General features: G+C 35.4%; 1 protein-coding gene across 5 annotated transcripts in view; it reads left to right on the forward strand.

Moving 5' to 3' along the window:
* Positions 1-2,607: 2,607 nt before the first annotated feature.
* LOC103524495 (glutamate-gated chloride channel) overlaps positions 2,608-18,359 on the forward strand; it is a 59,927-nt gene continuing 44,175 nt past the window's right edge. For 3 of the 5 annotated variants that reach the window (XM_026819892.1, XM_017449621.2, XM_026819893.1), the window contains exons 1-3: positions 2,608-2,684; positions 3,135-3,208; positions 3,349-3,399. In XM_026819892.1, the coding sequence (XP_026675693.1) occupies positions 2,620-2,684; positions 3,135-3,208; positions 3,349-3,399 (190 nt within the window). In that variant the 5' untranslated portion in view covers positions 2,608-2,619. Of the gene's footprint in view, positions 2,685-3,134; positions 3,209-3,276; positions 3,400-15,117; positions 15,183-18,359 lie in introns of those variants that run through there. The other 2 variants (XM_026819894.1, XM_026819895.1) reach the window with 2 other exon arrangements.

Here is an 18,359-nt window from a genome sequence, read left to right on the forward strand (position 1 = left end):
TTTTTATTCCTCCTATAAAACACCGTAATGTTTCCTTTCACACTCTGTTCTCGGTTGTATGTTTATCACCTTTTTTTTTGAGCAAGCTTTTTACACGTTTTTCTACACCTGATGTTATTGAATTTATGATCAAGATCACAAAAAAAAGTTCAACTCTACGGTTTTACTACTGTTTTACTGCACTAAAGTCTCCGTGGTTATTCTTTCCCTTTCCATTGTTTACAATAGAGCAAGCTTTTTACACGCTTTTCTACACCTGATGTTATTGAATTTATGATCAAGATCACAAAAAAAAAGTTCAACTCTACGGTTTTACTACTGTTTTACTGCACTAAAGTCTCCGTGGTTATTCTTTCCCTTTCCATTGTTTACAATATGCCTGTGTTCTATGTAATAATGTCCTTTGAGGAAAATATACAATATTACCATCCATCTTACACAAGGCCTGCTGGATTACAAAGAGCTTTCCCCAAGCTGTCCATTTGAAATCCCTGTGACTCTTTTTCAGCATTTTTTTTCCTTTTTTATTCCTTTTCTATCTTCTAAACAGTGTTGAGAAATTTGAAGCTTAGGCTTTACGAATATTGAATGCAGCCAAAGGACTTTTAGCAAGTTCTTTTCTATCTCTCTCTCTCTCTCTCTCTCTCTCTCTCTCTCTCTCTCTCTCTCTCTCAAAAAGTTGCCGTACTCTAATCCGCTGAGTCTAATATCCCATGATTGCCACCTTTCAAGTGTATTCAAATTGTACTTGAAGTCTATTTTCTAAAATTGATTGAGAACACTTGATTCAGCTAGGTATTTACTTTTTTTCAATCGCCCATATTCAATTCGTCTGACAAGGATTGATTTTTATTAAAAACAGATGTTTCTAAGTGTAAGTAGGTATGTACATATTGTATCCGTTGAACAGTACATTAGAAATACGTTGCCTCTAAATTACAGCAAAAATATTGCAATCATAAAAATTTAGGGCATTAAATCATGTACTTATGTACCTAGGAAGTTAATAAATAATAAACGGCTCAGTTTCATACAAATACAAACATTAAATAAAGCAAATTTTTGGCGCAAAATTAGTCTTTTTTCAAATTGATTTTTTCATTAAAGAAAGGTACCTTTATAATGTCCACTATGTTCAGTACAAAAACAATCTCGATCTACCTGTTTATTCTCATAGTAGGTGTACGCGTATGTACATACTTTTATTTTAACACAACATCAGCAACACTCCTGCCATCTCTTGACTTTTTCCTCCCCTCCTCCATTACCTCTTCTTCTCTCTTCTCTGAGAGAGTGTTGATTAATTTAAGTCAATTCCAAGTTTTGTTTGGTACATGGCACTTAAGAAAATCATGTTTTGAAGGAAAAGTAAAATTGTGTGTCCACTATCAAATGGATGTGGGTGGCCTACTTATGTCATACTATGTTACTATGGAACGAATCTGTTGATACAGACATATTTTTTCTTTCCTAATATTTACCTACTTACCACTATCAAATGGATGTGGGTCATACTATGTTACTATGGAACGAATCTGTTGATACAGACATATTTTTTCTTTCCTAATATTTACCTACTTATGCAATACTTAAAGAGGTATGGTAAAAGTTAGGATAAAATAATACTCAAATAAGCATCATTCAATAGGATAAGGAAAGTCGTGTGATGTACACACCAGATTTTTTTTACATAAAGCTAAATCAAAATTTTGAAGGTGTACCTTCAAAATCAAGCCCCCCCAAAAATTTAAGCATAATTTAATAGGATAAGGAAAGTCGTGTGATGTACACACCAGATTTTTTTTTACATAAAGCTAAATCAAAATTTTGAAGGTGTACCTTCAAAATCAAGCCCCCCCAAAAATTTAGGCAAGAACCGCCTATGAGGAGGAGTTTTTGAAAACTCCTGTTTGGATCATGAAAAACTCCTTTTTTATCATTGAAAATTGTCCCATTAGTTAAATCTCTCATTACATGTTTTGAAGGAAAAGTAAAATTGTGTGTCCACTATCAAATGGATGTGGGTGGCCTACTTATGTCATACTATGTTACTATGGAACGAATCTGTTGATACAGACATATTTTTTCTTTCCTAATATTTACCTACTTATGCAATACTTAAAGAATCTCTTTATACATATGTATGGAGGTATATCTCTTTGAAGAATGATGCAAATGACATAGTAAAAAAATAAATCTGTGACGTTTAGCAGCTTCAAATAAATGTTGACTTCTGCGTAAGGTAGTTTTCAAACTTAAAACATGACAAAAGGCATTAAAAAAAAAAGAAAAAAAAAACTGTAAACCCTAGGTTAATGTACATATTTAATTTACTGGTTAAATCACTCAATAGAAAGTAATTACTAAACTAATCCAATATGTGATCCTCTGTGTGTTTCAGAATTCATTGTCAATGGATTCAAACATTCTTCTGTTCTGCGTAAGGTAGTTTTCAAACTTGAAACATGACAAAAGGCATTAAAAAAAAAAAAAGAAAAAAAAAACTGTAAACCCTAGGTTAAAGTACATATTTAATTTACTGGTTAAATCCCTCAATAGAAAGTAATTACTAAACTAATCCAATATGTGATCCTCTGTGTGTTTCAGAATTCATTGTCAATGGATTCAAACATTCTTCTGCTCAGTCTTTCATTATTCGTCTTATATGTTGCTCAATTAAGTTGGTAAGTACTCGTATATATATTTCTAAGTACGTAAGAGGCGACAGGTTGGTCTCTGATTTAAGGGCAATAATAGCAAAAACCCTTTGGTCTCTGATTTAAGGGCACCTGCGGGTGAGCGTGGTAAGTCCCCTTGTCTTTGTATTTAAGATCAATAGAGTTGAATTCCCTTATTCTCTGATTTAGACCCATAGGGGGCATATTTCTAAGTACGTAAGAGGCGACAGGTTGGTCTCTGATTTAAGGGCAATAATAGCAAAAACCCCTTGGTCTCTGATTTAAGGGCACCAGCGGGTGAGCGTGGTAAGTCCCCTTGTCTTTGTATTTAAGATCAATAGAGTTGAATTCCCTTATTCTCTGATTTAGACCCATAGGGGGAAATGGAAATCCCCCCAAAAAAAATTCGTTGCTCTTTTCCTACTCTAACCAAGAAAAACTCCCGTTTGTTTTCAGGTGTTATCAATCTCCCCAGGGGGTCAAAATCAATTACAGGGAAAAAGAAAAGGAAGTATTAGATCAAATCTTAGGTCCAAGTAAAAAAAATCGTTGCTCTTTTCCCACTCTAACCAAGAAAAACTCCCGTTTGCTTTCAGGTGTTATCAATCTCCCCAGGGGGTCAAAATCAATTACAGGGAAAAAGAAAAGGAAGTATTAGATCAAATCTTAGGTCCAAGTAGTTATGACGCTCGGATACGACCATCCGGCGAAAATGGCACAGGTAATACAAACAAATTTAATATTATTTTTTTTCATTTTATTTACTTTTTTTCAAATAATATTAAAAAAAAAAAAAAATAAATAAAAATAAAGAAATGATATATTCTAGGCTTTAGGAAGAAAATCCATGGGTCCCGATGATGTTAAATGTGAATATTTCACCAAGAATAATAAATTGGTAGTTGGTAGGTACATGGGTTTCTGCAAAAAGTGCCTAGTTATGTAATTAAGTGGGCACAGATACCATTATGCTTCCGGGGTGCACTCAGTTGCTTGAGGGATTGTTATTATATTAAAAACTTGTACCATGAGAGCTTTCTCCTCCTCCCTCTTTCTCCTTCTCCTCCTTCTTCTCCTCCCCCTTCTCCTCCCCCTCCTCCTACCCCTTTTCTCCTCCTCCCGTTTCCCCATTTTCATACACCTTCCTTCTCCTTCTTTTTTCAGTTCTGATTGTTTGAAATCCAAGCGAAAAAGGTAAGAATTTCGATGTGATCTGGTTATTTTGGGGTGCGCTCAGCCTCGTGAGGACAACTGTTAAAAGTGTTCAGGTCGAAACACACTTCTATCACGTGAGCTCACGTGCAGTAGTGTGTTTCTACCTTTACCCTCACATGTCGATGGAAAACGACAACAAATACTCGCGGTTTTAGCTAGTAACACTCTTTTTTACGAGCGAATGAGTGTTTTGTTATTTGTAGGGCTAATGTTTTTATAATTATCATTATTAAGATTGCTGGGTTTTTGTTCAATTTTGACAAATTGCCAGCAAAATAGTTCAAGTATTGGAAGTTACTGCTCATTAAGTACCGAGGCAAGTGATTTTTTACGTTACGCTGTTTTGTTTATTGTCAGATGAGGCGCCTTACGCCTTGTTGTTTGTAAGGTCGTTTGAATTAATAGGGGTAGCCAAATAAGAGTGTCGATCATATGTGCGCTGTCTAGTTGATTACTCTTACCTTTTCAGCAGTCCCTCCATCCACCCCTGGTGGGCGATTGAAAGGTGGCACCTGCCGGCTTTTGTTTTAATCCCCCGTGATTACTCTCACCTATCGTCACTTCAGTTCTAAGGTAGCCTAGTTAGCTCGGACGCACGCCTATTTCTGCCTTGTAAGCGCTAGATCGGGCGTTCGATTCTCGCCCGAGGCAAACTTTATCCTGACCAGATAGGGTTCGTCTTCGGAACGGCTGGATTTCTCCTATCTTTGTTGTCTGTTTTTTTTTTTTTTTTTTTTTTTCATAAAAACAAGGGGGGATAACTCATCAATTCCATTTTCAATTTTGACAATTGATTGAAGAGTAGGTAAAGCTCGCTTTTGAACATTGATGAGTTAGATGGAATATTGTTTTGTTTCAAAACAATTTTATTGCTCAATGTTCCTTCTATTTCATCATGGCAAAGGGAGGTTTGAGGGGTAGGGAAGGAAGGGTGACATGTCTTGTTCCTTATTCTTTTGTAGATCCTAGTATTTATTAGCCCTGCTGAATAGTGATTGAGAGTAAAATGGTTGAAACACACGAGGCTAGTTAGCAGTCCAGTTCAGGTAGAAACACACTACTATCACGTCACGTGAGCTCGTGAGGAGTCAGAAATGATGTCACACTGTCCTCACGTTGCGTGAGCTCACGTGACGTGATAGTAGTGTAGCTATCATGAATGAAATCACCTACTATTGTATTATGAAAGAACTTTGAACCACATCTTTCTCTCTCACGTGAGCTCACATGAAGTAGTGTGTTCTACCTTTACTGGCCTAAATATATTTTTGATTAATCTCCCACAATAAGAAAAACAAGGGGGGATAACTCATCAATTCCATTTTCAATTTTGACAATTGATTGAAGAGTAGGTAAAGCTCGCTTTTGAACATTGATGAGTTAGATGGAATATTGTTTTGTTTCAAAACAATTTTATTGCTCAATGTTCCTTCTATTTCATCATGGCAAAGGGAGGTTTGAGGGGTAGGGAAGGAAGGGTGACATGTCTTGTTCCTTATTCTTTTGTAGATCCTAGTATTTATTAGCCCTGCTGAATAGTGATTGAGAGTAAAATGGATGGAACACACGAGGCTAGTTAGCAGTCCAGTTCAGGTAGAAACACACTACTATCACGTCACGTGAGCTCATGAGGAGTCAGAAATGATGTCACACTGTCCTCACGTTACATGAGCTCACTTGACGTGATAGTGTAGCTATCATGAATGAAATCATGTACTATTGTATTATGAAAGAACTTTGAACCACATCTTTCTCTCTCACGTGAGCTCACATGAAGTAGTGTGTTCTACCTTTACTGGCCTCATGTAAGCACAACTTGTGTCCAGTAACATTCCACTCCAGTTGGACAAAATGCAATTCTATACACCTGCAAGTCCAATAAAACCTGACCAACCAAATTGAACTGGAATGTTACTGCATTTCACGTTATACGAGGTAAAGTTTACACGAGGCAATAGCTGGACTTACTACTGGGCTCTTGTAATTTGCATACCTATAAGAAAGGGGAGAGAGAGAGAGAGAGGGAGAAAGAGAGAGAAAGAAAAAGCTGGACTATTGTTTGGATCGACAAAGAAAAGAAAGAATAAACTTGCAGGAGAAAGAGAGAGAAAGAAAAAGCTGGACTATTGTTTGGATCGACAAAGAAAAGAAAGAATAAACTTGCACCAGAGGGAGAAAGAGAGAGAAAGAAAAAGCTGGACTATTGTTTGGATCGACAAAGAAAAGAAAGAATAAACTTGCACCCCTCCCTCCCCATTCCTCACTTTAACTCTAATGGCGAAACAAAAGTAAGAAACTCTAATGGCGAAACAAATGTGAGGAAATACTTTTTTATTCAGGAAAATTCGAAAATTGTAAAATAAAGAAAAATTAAAAATAAGTCGGTAAGTATTAACCTCTTCAGACCTTAGAATTAAAAATAATAATAATAATAATAATAATAAAAATCTTCCCATAATTTTTATGGGTTCTTTAATATTTCTTAAATATCTTTTTAACCATTCAGTCTTAATGTGGTAGTGATTAAAACATGAAGGATTGAAATGGTCTGGAGAGGTTAATCGTAGCAGAAGAAGATTTCTGTGGACCAGTGCTGGATGCATAATTTACGAGTGGCTGATTTTTAAAGTTTCCTAGCCTATCCGGGAAAAAGTGCTTAAAATTGCAAATAATAATAATAATAAAAATAAAAGGAATGAATCAACAGATTTAATTAAGACTGTGCCTAATTATTTACTTGCTAATAATACGTTTACCTAATAGTAGTCTAAACGTGTTTCCACCTAAACTTTCATGTATCCACCACTGATTCGTATCATTTCTCATTATTTTTCTACGCTCTTTTGATTTTGATTTATATTTCCTAATGAAATCTTTCAACGAAAAAAAAAAAGAAAAAAAAAACCTGATGGTAAAATAAATACTGTCGAAAACTTTTTGGAATCCATCCAAGTAGAAGAGGAAAAAAATTTAGAAAGCTTTTGGTCGGATTTCTTTTTTTAATAAATAGAAAGTAAAAAGAAAGTTATAGATTGTAATAACATGTTAAGCTTTTATGACAGTCATATCATGGAGGAGCTGTTTAAGGATTACTCGAAAGATACAAATGGGACCTAACGCATACTTTAAGGTTACATTTCTGCTGATGTTGAATTTCATTTTAAATTTAGGTATTTAGGAGCAGAATATTTATGTAAAGACCTAAAACAAGGGACTGTTTATATTCATGTTCCGGATGTTCCTTTATAGCAGGCGTGCACAAACTGCGGCCCGCCAGCTCCTTTCGATTTTTAAGAAAAAATCAAGAAAAAAAAATCATAAATTTATTAAAAAAAAAAAAAAAAAAATGGTTTAAGGGGTTTAAATTATTAAAAAAAAAAAAAAAAAAATGTGTTAAGGGGTTTTAAATTATTATTTTGAAAGATTTTAGATCAAAATTTTCAAAAATTTCGCCTGCGGCGCTCTATTTTTGCTCTTTTTAGTGCTCAGCAAAGCTTTTAATATGGAGAAAAAATATGTAGAAGAGGATCTAAGAATTAGGTAGTTCAAAAATTAATTCTTGACAAGCTTTGAACTTTGATCAGGCTGCGTTTCTGAAAGGTAGAACAAAATTTTCAAAAAATTGCCTTATTTTCTTTCTAAATTTCGTGTGTTATATTAGCTAAAAATTATGTCAAAACTGACGAACTTCGGACACATTATTTTTGAGAAAAAAAAAAAATGCCTGCGACACTATTAATTTATCATGTTTCGTTCTCAAAACGAAGGTAGGTAGGTAAGTAAACCCCCCCCCCCCATTCCATTGTCTAACATTTATCCTCAAGACAAGTAAGATGAGAGAAACATTTACCCTCAAGAAGAGAAACATTTACCCAGGAAGTAGGGCATAAATTCCACATTTAATATTGTACCTATCTAGGTAAAATAGTGTCCAACTTATTTTTCAAAAGTTTCATTGCAGGTGTTAGATAGTTCACCTGTGGCAACTTAAATTACTTGAAAAACGAATTACAAATTCCTTTTCATTTTCAAATGCCTTTTCGAAAAGACATTAAATTTGTCAGGAAAAGTTTGCCAACTTATTTTGTAAGTTTTGTAGGTAATTAATGTGTATCCGATATTTCTCTCTCTCCCTTCCTCCCTCTCTCTCTCCTTCCTCGCTCTCTCTCTCTCTCTCTCCTCTTCCTCCCTCCCTCTTTCTCTCTCTCTAATTGAAAAAATGGTGAAGAAATGAGAGAAAACCAAAGTATTTTACTCGTAAAAGCTCAAATCAGACAGCCTGAACGGGCCTTATTGGACTCAAAGGGGTTAAATAATTATTCGAATAAAATATTCAATGTTGTTCCCCCCTCTGAACGTTCTTCTCAAAGTGTTGTGTACTTTAGGAACAAATTAGAAATTTTAAAATTAAGAAGAAGCTATTCTTTTTAATGGAACATACAAAGTAAAGGCAAAGGTAGCCATAAAAAGTAAGCTGTTTTATGGAAAGAAAACTTGAAGGAGAAAAAATATTTTGTTGGTTCGTATTATTTTTTCCCAAGTAGAACATCTGATAGTACCTGTTAACATCTGATGTACCCATTTCTACGAGTATACATTATACATGGGTATAAGTTATTGTTTATTAACCTCTTCAGACCTTAGAATTAAAAATAATAATAATAATAATAATAATAAAAATCTTCCCATAATTTTTATGGGTTCTTTAATATTTCTTAAATATCTTTTTAACCATTCAGTCTTAATGTGGTAGTGATTAAAACATGAAGGATTGAAATGGTCTGGAGAGGTTAATCGTAGCAGAAGAAGATTTCTGTGGACCAGTGCTGGATGCATAATTTACGAGTGGCTGATTTTTAAAGTTTCCTAGCCTATCCGGGAAAAAGTGCTTAAAATTGCAAATAATAATAATAATAAAAATAAAAGGAATGAATCAACAGATTTAATTAAGACTGTGCCTAATTATTTACTTGCTAATAATACGTTTACCTAATAGTAGTCTAAACGTGTTTCCACCTAAACTTTCATGTATCCACCACTGATTCGTATCATTTCTCATTATTTTTCTACGCTCTTTTGATTTTGATTTATATTTCCTAATGAAATCTTTCAACGAAAAAAAAAAAAAAAAAAAAAAAAAAAAAAAAAAACATAAACGAAAAAAAATCAAAAATCCTCCCTCCCTCTTTCTCTCTCTCTAATTGAAAAAATGGTGAAGAAATGAGAGAAAACCAAAGTATTTTACTCGTAAAAGCTCAAATCAGACAGCCTGAACGGGCCTTATTGGACTCAAAGGGGTTAAATAATTATTCGAATAAAATATTCAATGTTGTTCCCCCCTCTGAACGTTCTTCTCAAAGTGTTGTGTACTTTAGGAACAAATTAGAAATTTTAAAATTAAGAAGAAGCTATTCTTTTTAATGGAACATACAAAGTAAAGGCAAAGGTAGCCATAAAAAGTAAGCTGTTTTATGGAAAGAAAACTTGAAGGAGAAAAAATATTTTGTTGGTTCGTATTATTTTTTCCCAAGTAGAACATCTGATAGTACCTGTTAACATCTGATGTACCCATTTCTACGAGTATACATTATACATGGGTATAAGTTATTGTTTCGGGACGATAAGACCATATAGCAGTTACAGTTCCCTCTGTCAAACCTCTTAAAAAAAAAAAAAAAACTTTAAACCATGTTGATACTCCCTGGAGTCATATTAGGGTGTTGGTTTAGAAACAATGGAAATACATCACAGTTTTTATTTACCTATGGGTATCCATTACATTAACTTACCTACCAATCTGCCAGCCCAGCTTTGAAAAATAAAAACCATTCAAGTCTAGAAAGCGTCAGTAAGTAGGCACTACCCCACAAAAAGGGAAAAAGAAATCACATTGTATTTCCGCACATTTGTGAGAAAAATAAACAATAATCATTTTTCGCTTTTCCTTTCTATTATTTCCCAATTTATAGCACGCAATCTTTTTCTAGAGTGTTTTCGTTTCTTGATAGAACCCGTCTATTAAAGCAGGATAATATTCCTCTAGTTTAATATTGCTATCCATTAAACTTTTACTATTAATCGCTCTCTATGAATTACAATTCGTTAAACCTTTTAGAAGTTATCGAAAAAATCTGGAAACTTTACCTGACAAAACCTATTAAACCTTTCCCATTTTTTTTTATTTTTTTTTTTTTAATTAGGTAGTCCCCTACTTATCCAGTTCTTTTCTAAAAGTACGTCCTACTCCTACACCTATCTATTTGAAAGCCAAATTAAATATTGTCTTTCTAACACAATACCTTTAACTTTAATTATTTTGATATAAGTCTCATTTAAAGTTTAACCAAAACGTACGGTTACTCTGGTCCAGTCGGTTTAAAAAGGTATCTGAAAAGACTTGTGTCGTTATTATTGTACTGTGTTTTCAGTCAGAAAATTACTCAAAGCACCAAGCACCTACAAAATGACGCTATTTCTAGCTCTGAGGGAAAGGGCAGCGGTAATTAACTTGGTGTCGTACGTAGCTTTCGTTACGCTTACTTTGATAACCACTTTCAACTTCATAGCTCCTCATGAAAACCGTAATTGACCCTTTTTATCTAGAGTAGTTAGGTATATCAAATTGTATTCAAAATGACCTCTGGGTCTGCATTTCATTTCCTCAGGGTATCATTACTACGTAATTTCCAGCAAATCAGAAATCAAACACATTTGAAAAAGTCCGAGTAGATAGGTGTACCTGCTCATAATTCACATGACAACTACAAACGCAACATTCATCTTTTTTTCACCCCCCGTTGAAAATTTTGTGAAGGAAACTTCTAGCACATTCAAATTTCCGGTCAAATCTACCTATTAGGTGAAAAATTTGCAGACGTCATAGAATATGGGAAAGGAGGAAAAAGAAGAAGAGGAGGAGAAAGAGGAAAAGGGAAAAAGGAGTGGAAAATTTAATTATATCTCTGGATTCACAGGAATCTCGAGTCTAGTGTGACTGAGTATAGAATATGGGAAAGGAGGAGAAAGAGGAAAAGGGAAAAAGGAGTGGAAAATTTAATTATATCTCTGGATTCACAGGAATCTCGAGTCTAGTGTGACTGAGGAAATGAGATTCAAAAATTGAATCCGGTTCTGAATATTGCGCATTATCTTGGCACTCCAGTGGTTAAGACGTTCGCCTGGTAAATGGGAGAGCGTCGGTTTGAATCTGATCAACAAAGACACTTTAGATGCATATGTTAATATTTATATCCTCTTACTTACTTATCCGTGACCAGGGCCCAGGCATCAATAAAGTCTGCTCAGTACTGCCTCTCCAACTGAGTCTGGCCTGTGCTGCATCCGTCCAAATCTCCTGATCCAACCCCATCATCTTCCTTGATATTGTTATATCCTCTTTATCGCATAATTTGATTTATCCTCTTTATAAGTATGATTGTTAGGTGATAGAGATTTTCAGTGGTCTCCTGATCCAACCCCATCATATTCCTTGATATTGTTATATCCTCTTTATCGCATAATTTGATTTATCCTCTTTATAAGTATGATTGTTAGGTGATAGAGATTTTCAGTGCCCTGTGACTTGAAGCACTAACTTTACCTCCTGTGATCATGAGCCCAAGTTGGGTAGCATCATTTATTATAATGTCCCAAATCGGTCACCCATCTCGACGTGAATCACATTCAACGTAGCTTCCGTTTATGTTTCCAACACCTCACATTCACTAGCTAATAAAGTCACAATAGAGCTACGACCTTATTTATGACAGCATCATTTATTATAATGTCCCAAATCGGTCACCCATCTCGACGTGAACCACATTCAACGTAGCTTCCGTTTATGTTTCCAACACCTCACATTCACTAGCTAATAAAGTCACAATAGAGCTACGACCTTATTTATGACGCAAAATACGAGTAGGTATAGAATCCCTCTGCTAAAGCTTCAACAGACATAGGTAAACAACTAAAAATGATTAATATTTACCCCAGAATTAGAAACCCTCCCTGTCCCTCAATTGATTCTCTACTCTGCTATCAGTTAGTTGCTGTATTGACCAGGGCTGCTCACAGCCAACCCGGGCCCCCCACCCCTGTACTAGCACCTACAATAGAATGAAATAGAATAGAATAGACCTTGTTTATCCTGCCCGAATAGAACAGAACAGTCCCTTTAAAATGGCCCCCCTCACAACATAATATATTCTTAAAACAAGAATACTAGGTAATGTTACCCCCTTGAAGAGCCCGGCCTGTGGCAAATCGGGCCAGATGGACCCCTCTGTTAGCAGCCCTGTGTGTAGAAAGGGGTGAGAAAAGCTCGTCCCTATTCATTCCTAGATTATTAGTCAGAAAATTACTCAAAGCACCAAGCACCTACAAAATGACGCTATTTTTAGCTCTGAGGGAAAGGGCAGCGGTAATTAACTTGGTGTCGTACGTAGCTTTCGTTACGCTTACTTTGATAACCACTTTCAACTTCATTCTGCGTAAAGATTTCTGATACGCGAAACTTACATATGGTGACTTTTCTACATAAATGAAGTTTTTCTTTGCTCCTTCAAGCAACTATATTATACGGGAGCCTAGGGAGAGTCAGCTATAGGCTATAGTATGTACATGATTATTTGTATATTTCTACATTCAGTGTATGTATGTGTGTATTTTCTACATGCTGTGGGACTATAATGTATATTTCTACTTGTGCTTATTTCTGAGCGAAAATTTCCCGCTTGGGAAAGTCTCATTTGAAATTCCAGCGCTTTACATTATTTACTTTACACTTTACGACGCGTCACGGTGCAATGAAATATGTAAAGGCGGAACACACAAATTCAACTTTTTTGAGCAACTGCTAGAAAATGTTGACACGATTTTCAGTGTCGTACGAAAAGAATTTTCCAACAGAGGACTAAAAAGTAATTGAAATCTGCAGTCCAATTTCAGGTCTTTTTTGAAACCTGCCGTCTGATTTCAGGTCTTTTGTGTTTACCAAGAGGATACCGATACCAATATTTTGAGGAAGGTGGGATGGAAGAACAAATTCGAGTCCAAGTTTCGTGTGGGGTCTATGAGACATTTTTTAGGGAGATTTAGCGGGATTATGTGAATTTTTTGTTGTAAAATTTGGTGCCAAAAGTCACCAAAACACTTAAAAATACCAAGTCTTCGAAATTACTTGAATTTTTTACGAAAAAAAAAGTTGAAATAATTATCAAAAACTTCAAGAATCAAGAAGGTAATTATTAAACATTACTTTAAATTTTTTCGTATCGCTGCCGTATTACGTCTCTGGCGGCAACATTTCGCACGTGTGAGCATTTTACATAATCTCCTACTTTTACTTTATTATTCTCTACATTCTGCCTACGTACCTACTGCATACGTATAATTATGAGGTAGGTAAGAAGTAAGAATACATAAATAAATCTCCAAGCTATTGAAGATCATTAATATTTTATTTTTCAAGCTCCCCTGCGCTATTTCTCACGTATGGTCTTAAAGCAAATTCGAGTCCAAGTTTCGTGTGGGGTCTATGAGACATTTTTTAGGGAGATTTAGCGGGATCATGTGAAATTTTTTGTTGTAAAATTTGGTGCCAAAAGTCACCAAAACACTTAAAAATACCAAATCTTCGAAATTACTTGAATTTTTTACGAAAAAAAGTTGAAATGATTATCAAAAACTTCAAGAATCAAGAAGGTAATTATTAAACATTACTTTAAATTTTTTCGTATTTCGTATTACGTCTCTGGCGGCAACATTTCGCACGTGTGAGCATTTTACATAATCTCCTACTTTTACTTTATTATTCTCTACATTCTGCCTACGTACCTACTGCATACGTATAATTATGAGGTAGGTAAGAAGTAAGAATAGGTACATAAATAAATCTCCAAGCTATTGAAGATCATTAATATTTTATTTTTCAAGCTCCCCTGCGCTATTTCTCACGTATGGTCTTAAAGAGAATTCTAAATAATGCACCAATCAACCTGACGATGCTGGGACGACGTGAAAAAGAGTATTAGGAAAATAGAAAGGAGTTGAAAACGAGAGTTGTGTAAAGAGTGAGTGAGGTATAAAAAAAGAAGTACTCTTTTCAATGAACTACTCAATGAGTCAGATCCAAACTTCCTGTATAGGGCCATATGAAGTTAAAGAGTTAGGTTAGAGGTTACATGTTTAAGATCTGACTCATTGACCGAATAGTTCACTGAAGAAATAGTTCTTTTTATGAATCACTCACTTCCTGTTGATAACGGAAGTGAAAGAACAGGAAGAGTGACAAGTTGTTAATAAGACTCTCTATTGGGTTATAATCATGTACAAAATACAATAATTACAAACAAAGGGCGAAATTATTGCCAGGGGTAATCTCTACCTTTCAACCCAGAGTTGAGCTGGGACTGAATAGGATTTCTTTAGATTAAACACCAAGAGTAAAAGTTACACATCGTGTGAGTAATATAGCATGAAAATAAACTTGTAAGTACAATAAAGAAAGAGAATAGAGTAGTAAGTACAAAATATGGAGCCTTATTTCCTTGGAAAAAGATTCTGGAAAACGTGTCACAGTGACGAAGCTACGAAAGGGAACTGGAGAAATGTAAATTGAAAATAATTCACATAGTATCTATATCTATTACCCAGATAACTTCATTTTCTCCAGAATACTCCAGATAGTCCAGATGTTTTCAACCGTTAATAGGTGGGTACTGAAAACATACAAAGAGCTAAAGGGGGACTAGATAGACAATCAATTACCATGACGTCACAATCGCAAACTCCGTCTATAGAATTCACCACTGGAAAAGAAAGCGGAATCGTAAATATTTCTTGACTTTACCATATTTTTCTCTTATGTAACCTCATATTTTATAATCATACGTTTAAAATATCAGCCCCCTTCAAGTCTTTAGTTCCAGATTCATCCCTGAAATTGCATTAAAAAGAGGGAGTTTGTAGGTACTCTGAAAAGTCGTACAACTCCTAGATTGTATGTAGTTAGTTACATTGTGGTGAAAACTTTACAATCTACATCACTTCACATACCTACTCGTATTAGGTACCTACCTAGGTATGTCAGTTGTAGGTTCCTTTATTTTTTCTAGTATTTGAAAATGGCTTATATTGGACCCAAAGGAACTTCGAAAATTCGTCAGTTTTGAATACCTACTTAGAAATAATTCCATTCTTATTCGATGTTTTTTCTTCTATTCAGATGGGCCCACCATTGTTCACGCGGATCTGCTGATCCGAAATCTGCACATCGCAAATGACAAAATGGTATGTCGCAAAATCGTGATTGATGCTTAATTCATACTAACATTTGTTTTAGATCCGGACTTGCGATTAACCACAATGATTTAATGAATGATTTTATTAACTATAATGGATTATTACTAACCATATTGAATGACATGAAATTATTCCATTGTTTGTTCAACTAACTTGCGTTTTTTGTCTTGTTGAAAATATTTCTGGTCTTTCACAGCTTGTACTAACATTTGAGATGCGTTTGCTAACAATTTTGTATTGCGAAATTGGTGGATGTGCTCCTAATACCAACCCACAGCTTCATTATAATTGTGTCTGAGATTATTGAAGGAATTTCATTTTCAGGATCTAGAGTTTTTTAGCAATGCATATTGTAATGAAAAATCCACTTTGGATAAAAAACATTGTCTTAATACCTAGGTACATACATATAATTATTATGAACATGCCTATTTGCCAATGTATGGACTGATTACCTACTACCGTTTCATCTTTTATCTACTCGTATTTGAAGTTGGCAGAAGATATCAGGAGAATCAGGAGATATCTCATTTCTAAAAACGTATTCTGCATCGGATGCTGGGATGATATGCTCTGACTTTTGAACAATGGATCATTGATGAATAATATTAATTATCTATCAATGAATAAATGACATGGTACGATTGATAACTGCAATCAATCAGTCATCCCCTCTTCTCAGTCTCCTCCCTATTTGAAAATGTTACTCAAATTTCTCTCTCTCCCTCCCTTTCTCTCTCTCTTCCTCGCTCTCTTACTTTCCCTACCTCTCTGTCTCTTTTCCTCCCCCTCTTTCTCTCCCTCTCTCCTTCCCCCTCTCTTTTTATCTCTCTCTTTCTCCCTCTTCTTTCTTTCCCTACCTCTCTGTCTCTTTTCCTCCCCCTCTTTCTCTCCCTCTCTCCTTCCCCCTCTCTTTTTATCTCTCTCTTTCTCCCTCTATCTTTTTTCTCTCTCCCTCTATCTCTTTTTCTCTCCCTCTCTCTCCCTCTCTGAAGTACTTTGTTGTATGTATGTTGGTAGGTACCTAAATTTTTTCGTCCGGTATCTGCAATTTTCACTGCAAAACGTTGGTTGACATTTGACAAAATGAATTCTGTTTAAAAGCATCTCTCTCCCTCTCCGAAGTACTTTGTTGTATGTATGTTGGTACCTAAATTTTTTCGTCCGGTACCTGCTATTTTCACTGCAAAACGTTGGTTGACATTTGACAAAATGAATTCTGTTTAAAAGCATGGTCAACAATAAATAATCACCCCAAACCAACATATGCACGTACCTCCATCACAGTAATACAATCGCTTAGAAGGACAAGATAAAAATGGCAGAAAATCCCTTCAGTCAACTTTATCTCTTGAAGACAATGGTTGGACGGACAGGAATGGTGACATGAGGGCTATTAATTTTACTAGAATAGCAAATGCTTTTTGCATGCACAAAAATTACTCTGCTTCGACTCTGCTTCAGTCAAATGATTCGTCTGTATGTACTATTGTACTATGTATTTCAGCATTTATGTTGTCCCGGAATTCAGCACGAATCTAATGAGCTCCAAAATTGAAAGAGTCTATAGGTAGTTTTTAGTCCGTCCTCCCTTTATTATTACAATAGTAATAAAAAGGTATAAGGGACGGACTATTGTATTCGCTTCGGTGTCTGTCAGGAATGGTGACATGAGGATATGTACTATTGTACTATGTATTTCAGCATTTATGTTGTCCCGGAATTCAGCACGAATCTAATGACCTCCAAAATTGAAAGAGTCTATAGGTAGTTTTTGTTATTGTTTATGAGGAGGAAAATCTTTCTGATCTCTTCAGTATTGTTGGAGGTTATCCTGGAGTTATAACTCAAGGTAGTGTTATAGTATGTCGCTTTCTCTCGACTATTCCTGTTCTCTCAAACCCACTTAAAACCTCTCCGCTCTTGTTATTCCTTTAACAAACGAACAGTGGTACTTCATCCAGGATTGTTCATTGGTTCACCCTATATTCCAGATATGTTTCTATGAATTCCGAAGATCGACCGAGTAATTCGAGTATATTATGTGTTTATTGATGCACCCTGTATTCAAGCTATTCTGAACATTTTAGGTACCTTACCTTCTTGTTTCTCCTCAGCGAGAAGAATATATTCGTTTATGAGGAGGAAAATCTTTCTGATCTCTTCAGTATTGTTGGAGGTTATCCTGGAGTTATAACTCAAGGTAGTGTTATAGTATGTCGCTTTTTCTCGACTATTCCTGTTCTCTCAAACCCACTTAAAACCTCTCCGCTCTTGTTATTCCTTTAACAAACGAACAGTGGTACTTCATCCAGGATTGTTCATTGGTTCACCCTATATTCCAGATATGTTTCTATGAATTCCGAAGATCGACCGAGTACCTATTCCTATATTCTTTAGATCGACCGAGTAATTCGAGTATATTGTTTGTCTATTGATGCACCCTGTTTTCAAGCTATTCTGAACATTTTAGGTACCTTACCTTCTTGTTTCTCCTCAGCGAGAAGAATATAGGTATTCATCAAAACAATATAATGGAGATGAAAATTTCGCCGTGAATTGTTTCTGACGTTTGACGGAGCGCTCTCGAGCTTTTGATAGATATTCGAGTATATTATGTGTTTATTGATGCACCCTGTATTCAAGCTATTCTGAACATTTTAGGTACCTTACCTTCTTGTTTCTCCTCAGCGAGAAGAATATATTCATCAAAACAATATAATGGAGATGAAAATTTCGCCGTGAATTGTTTCTGACGTTTGACGGAGCGCTCTCGAGCTTTTGATAGATTGTGTTTATCTCTTTCCGTGCAGCCTTTGTGCTGATCTGCTGATGCCTTGCCTTCTTCATGGCCAAACGAATTTCAAAATGTACTTTATATTGAGCGCCGTAATCAGACAGATATAGGTACTCTTTTTTACTTTCCTTATCCTATAGGAAGGAAAGTAATGTAATCGGGTCAAAATTTCGATGGTCAGTTTTTAGTGCCAAAACACGTTTTGAGGTCCGAGCCTAAATCCGAAGTTTCAGCCATTGGTCCGTGTGTCTGTGTGTCTGTCTGTCTGTAAACAAAATATCTCGAGAACCGTAAGAGCTAGAGACTTGAAATTTGGCATGTAGCTGTCAAATGTGACAAGGATGCGACACGAAACTTTTGGTTAAGAT

This window comes from Diaphorina citri, unplaced genomic scaffold (assembly GCF_000475195.1).
Source record: "Diaphorina citri unplaced genomic scaffold, Diaci psyllid genome assembly version 1.1 scaffold101, whole genome shotgun sequence".
Taxonomy (NCBI): domain Eukaryota; kingdom Metazoa; phylum Arthropoda; class Insecta; order Hemiptera; family Psyllidae; genus Diaphorina; species Diaphorina citri.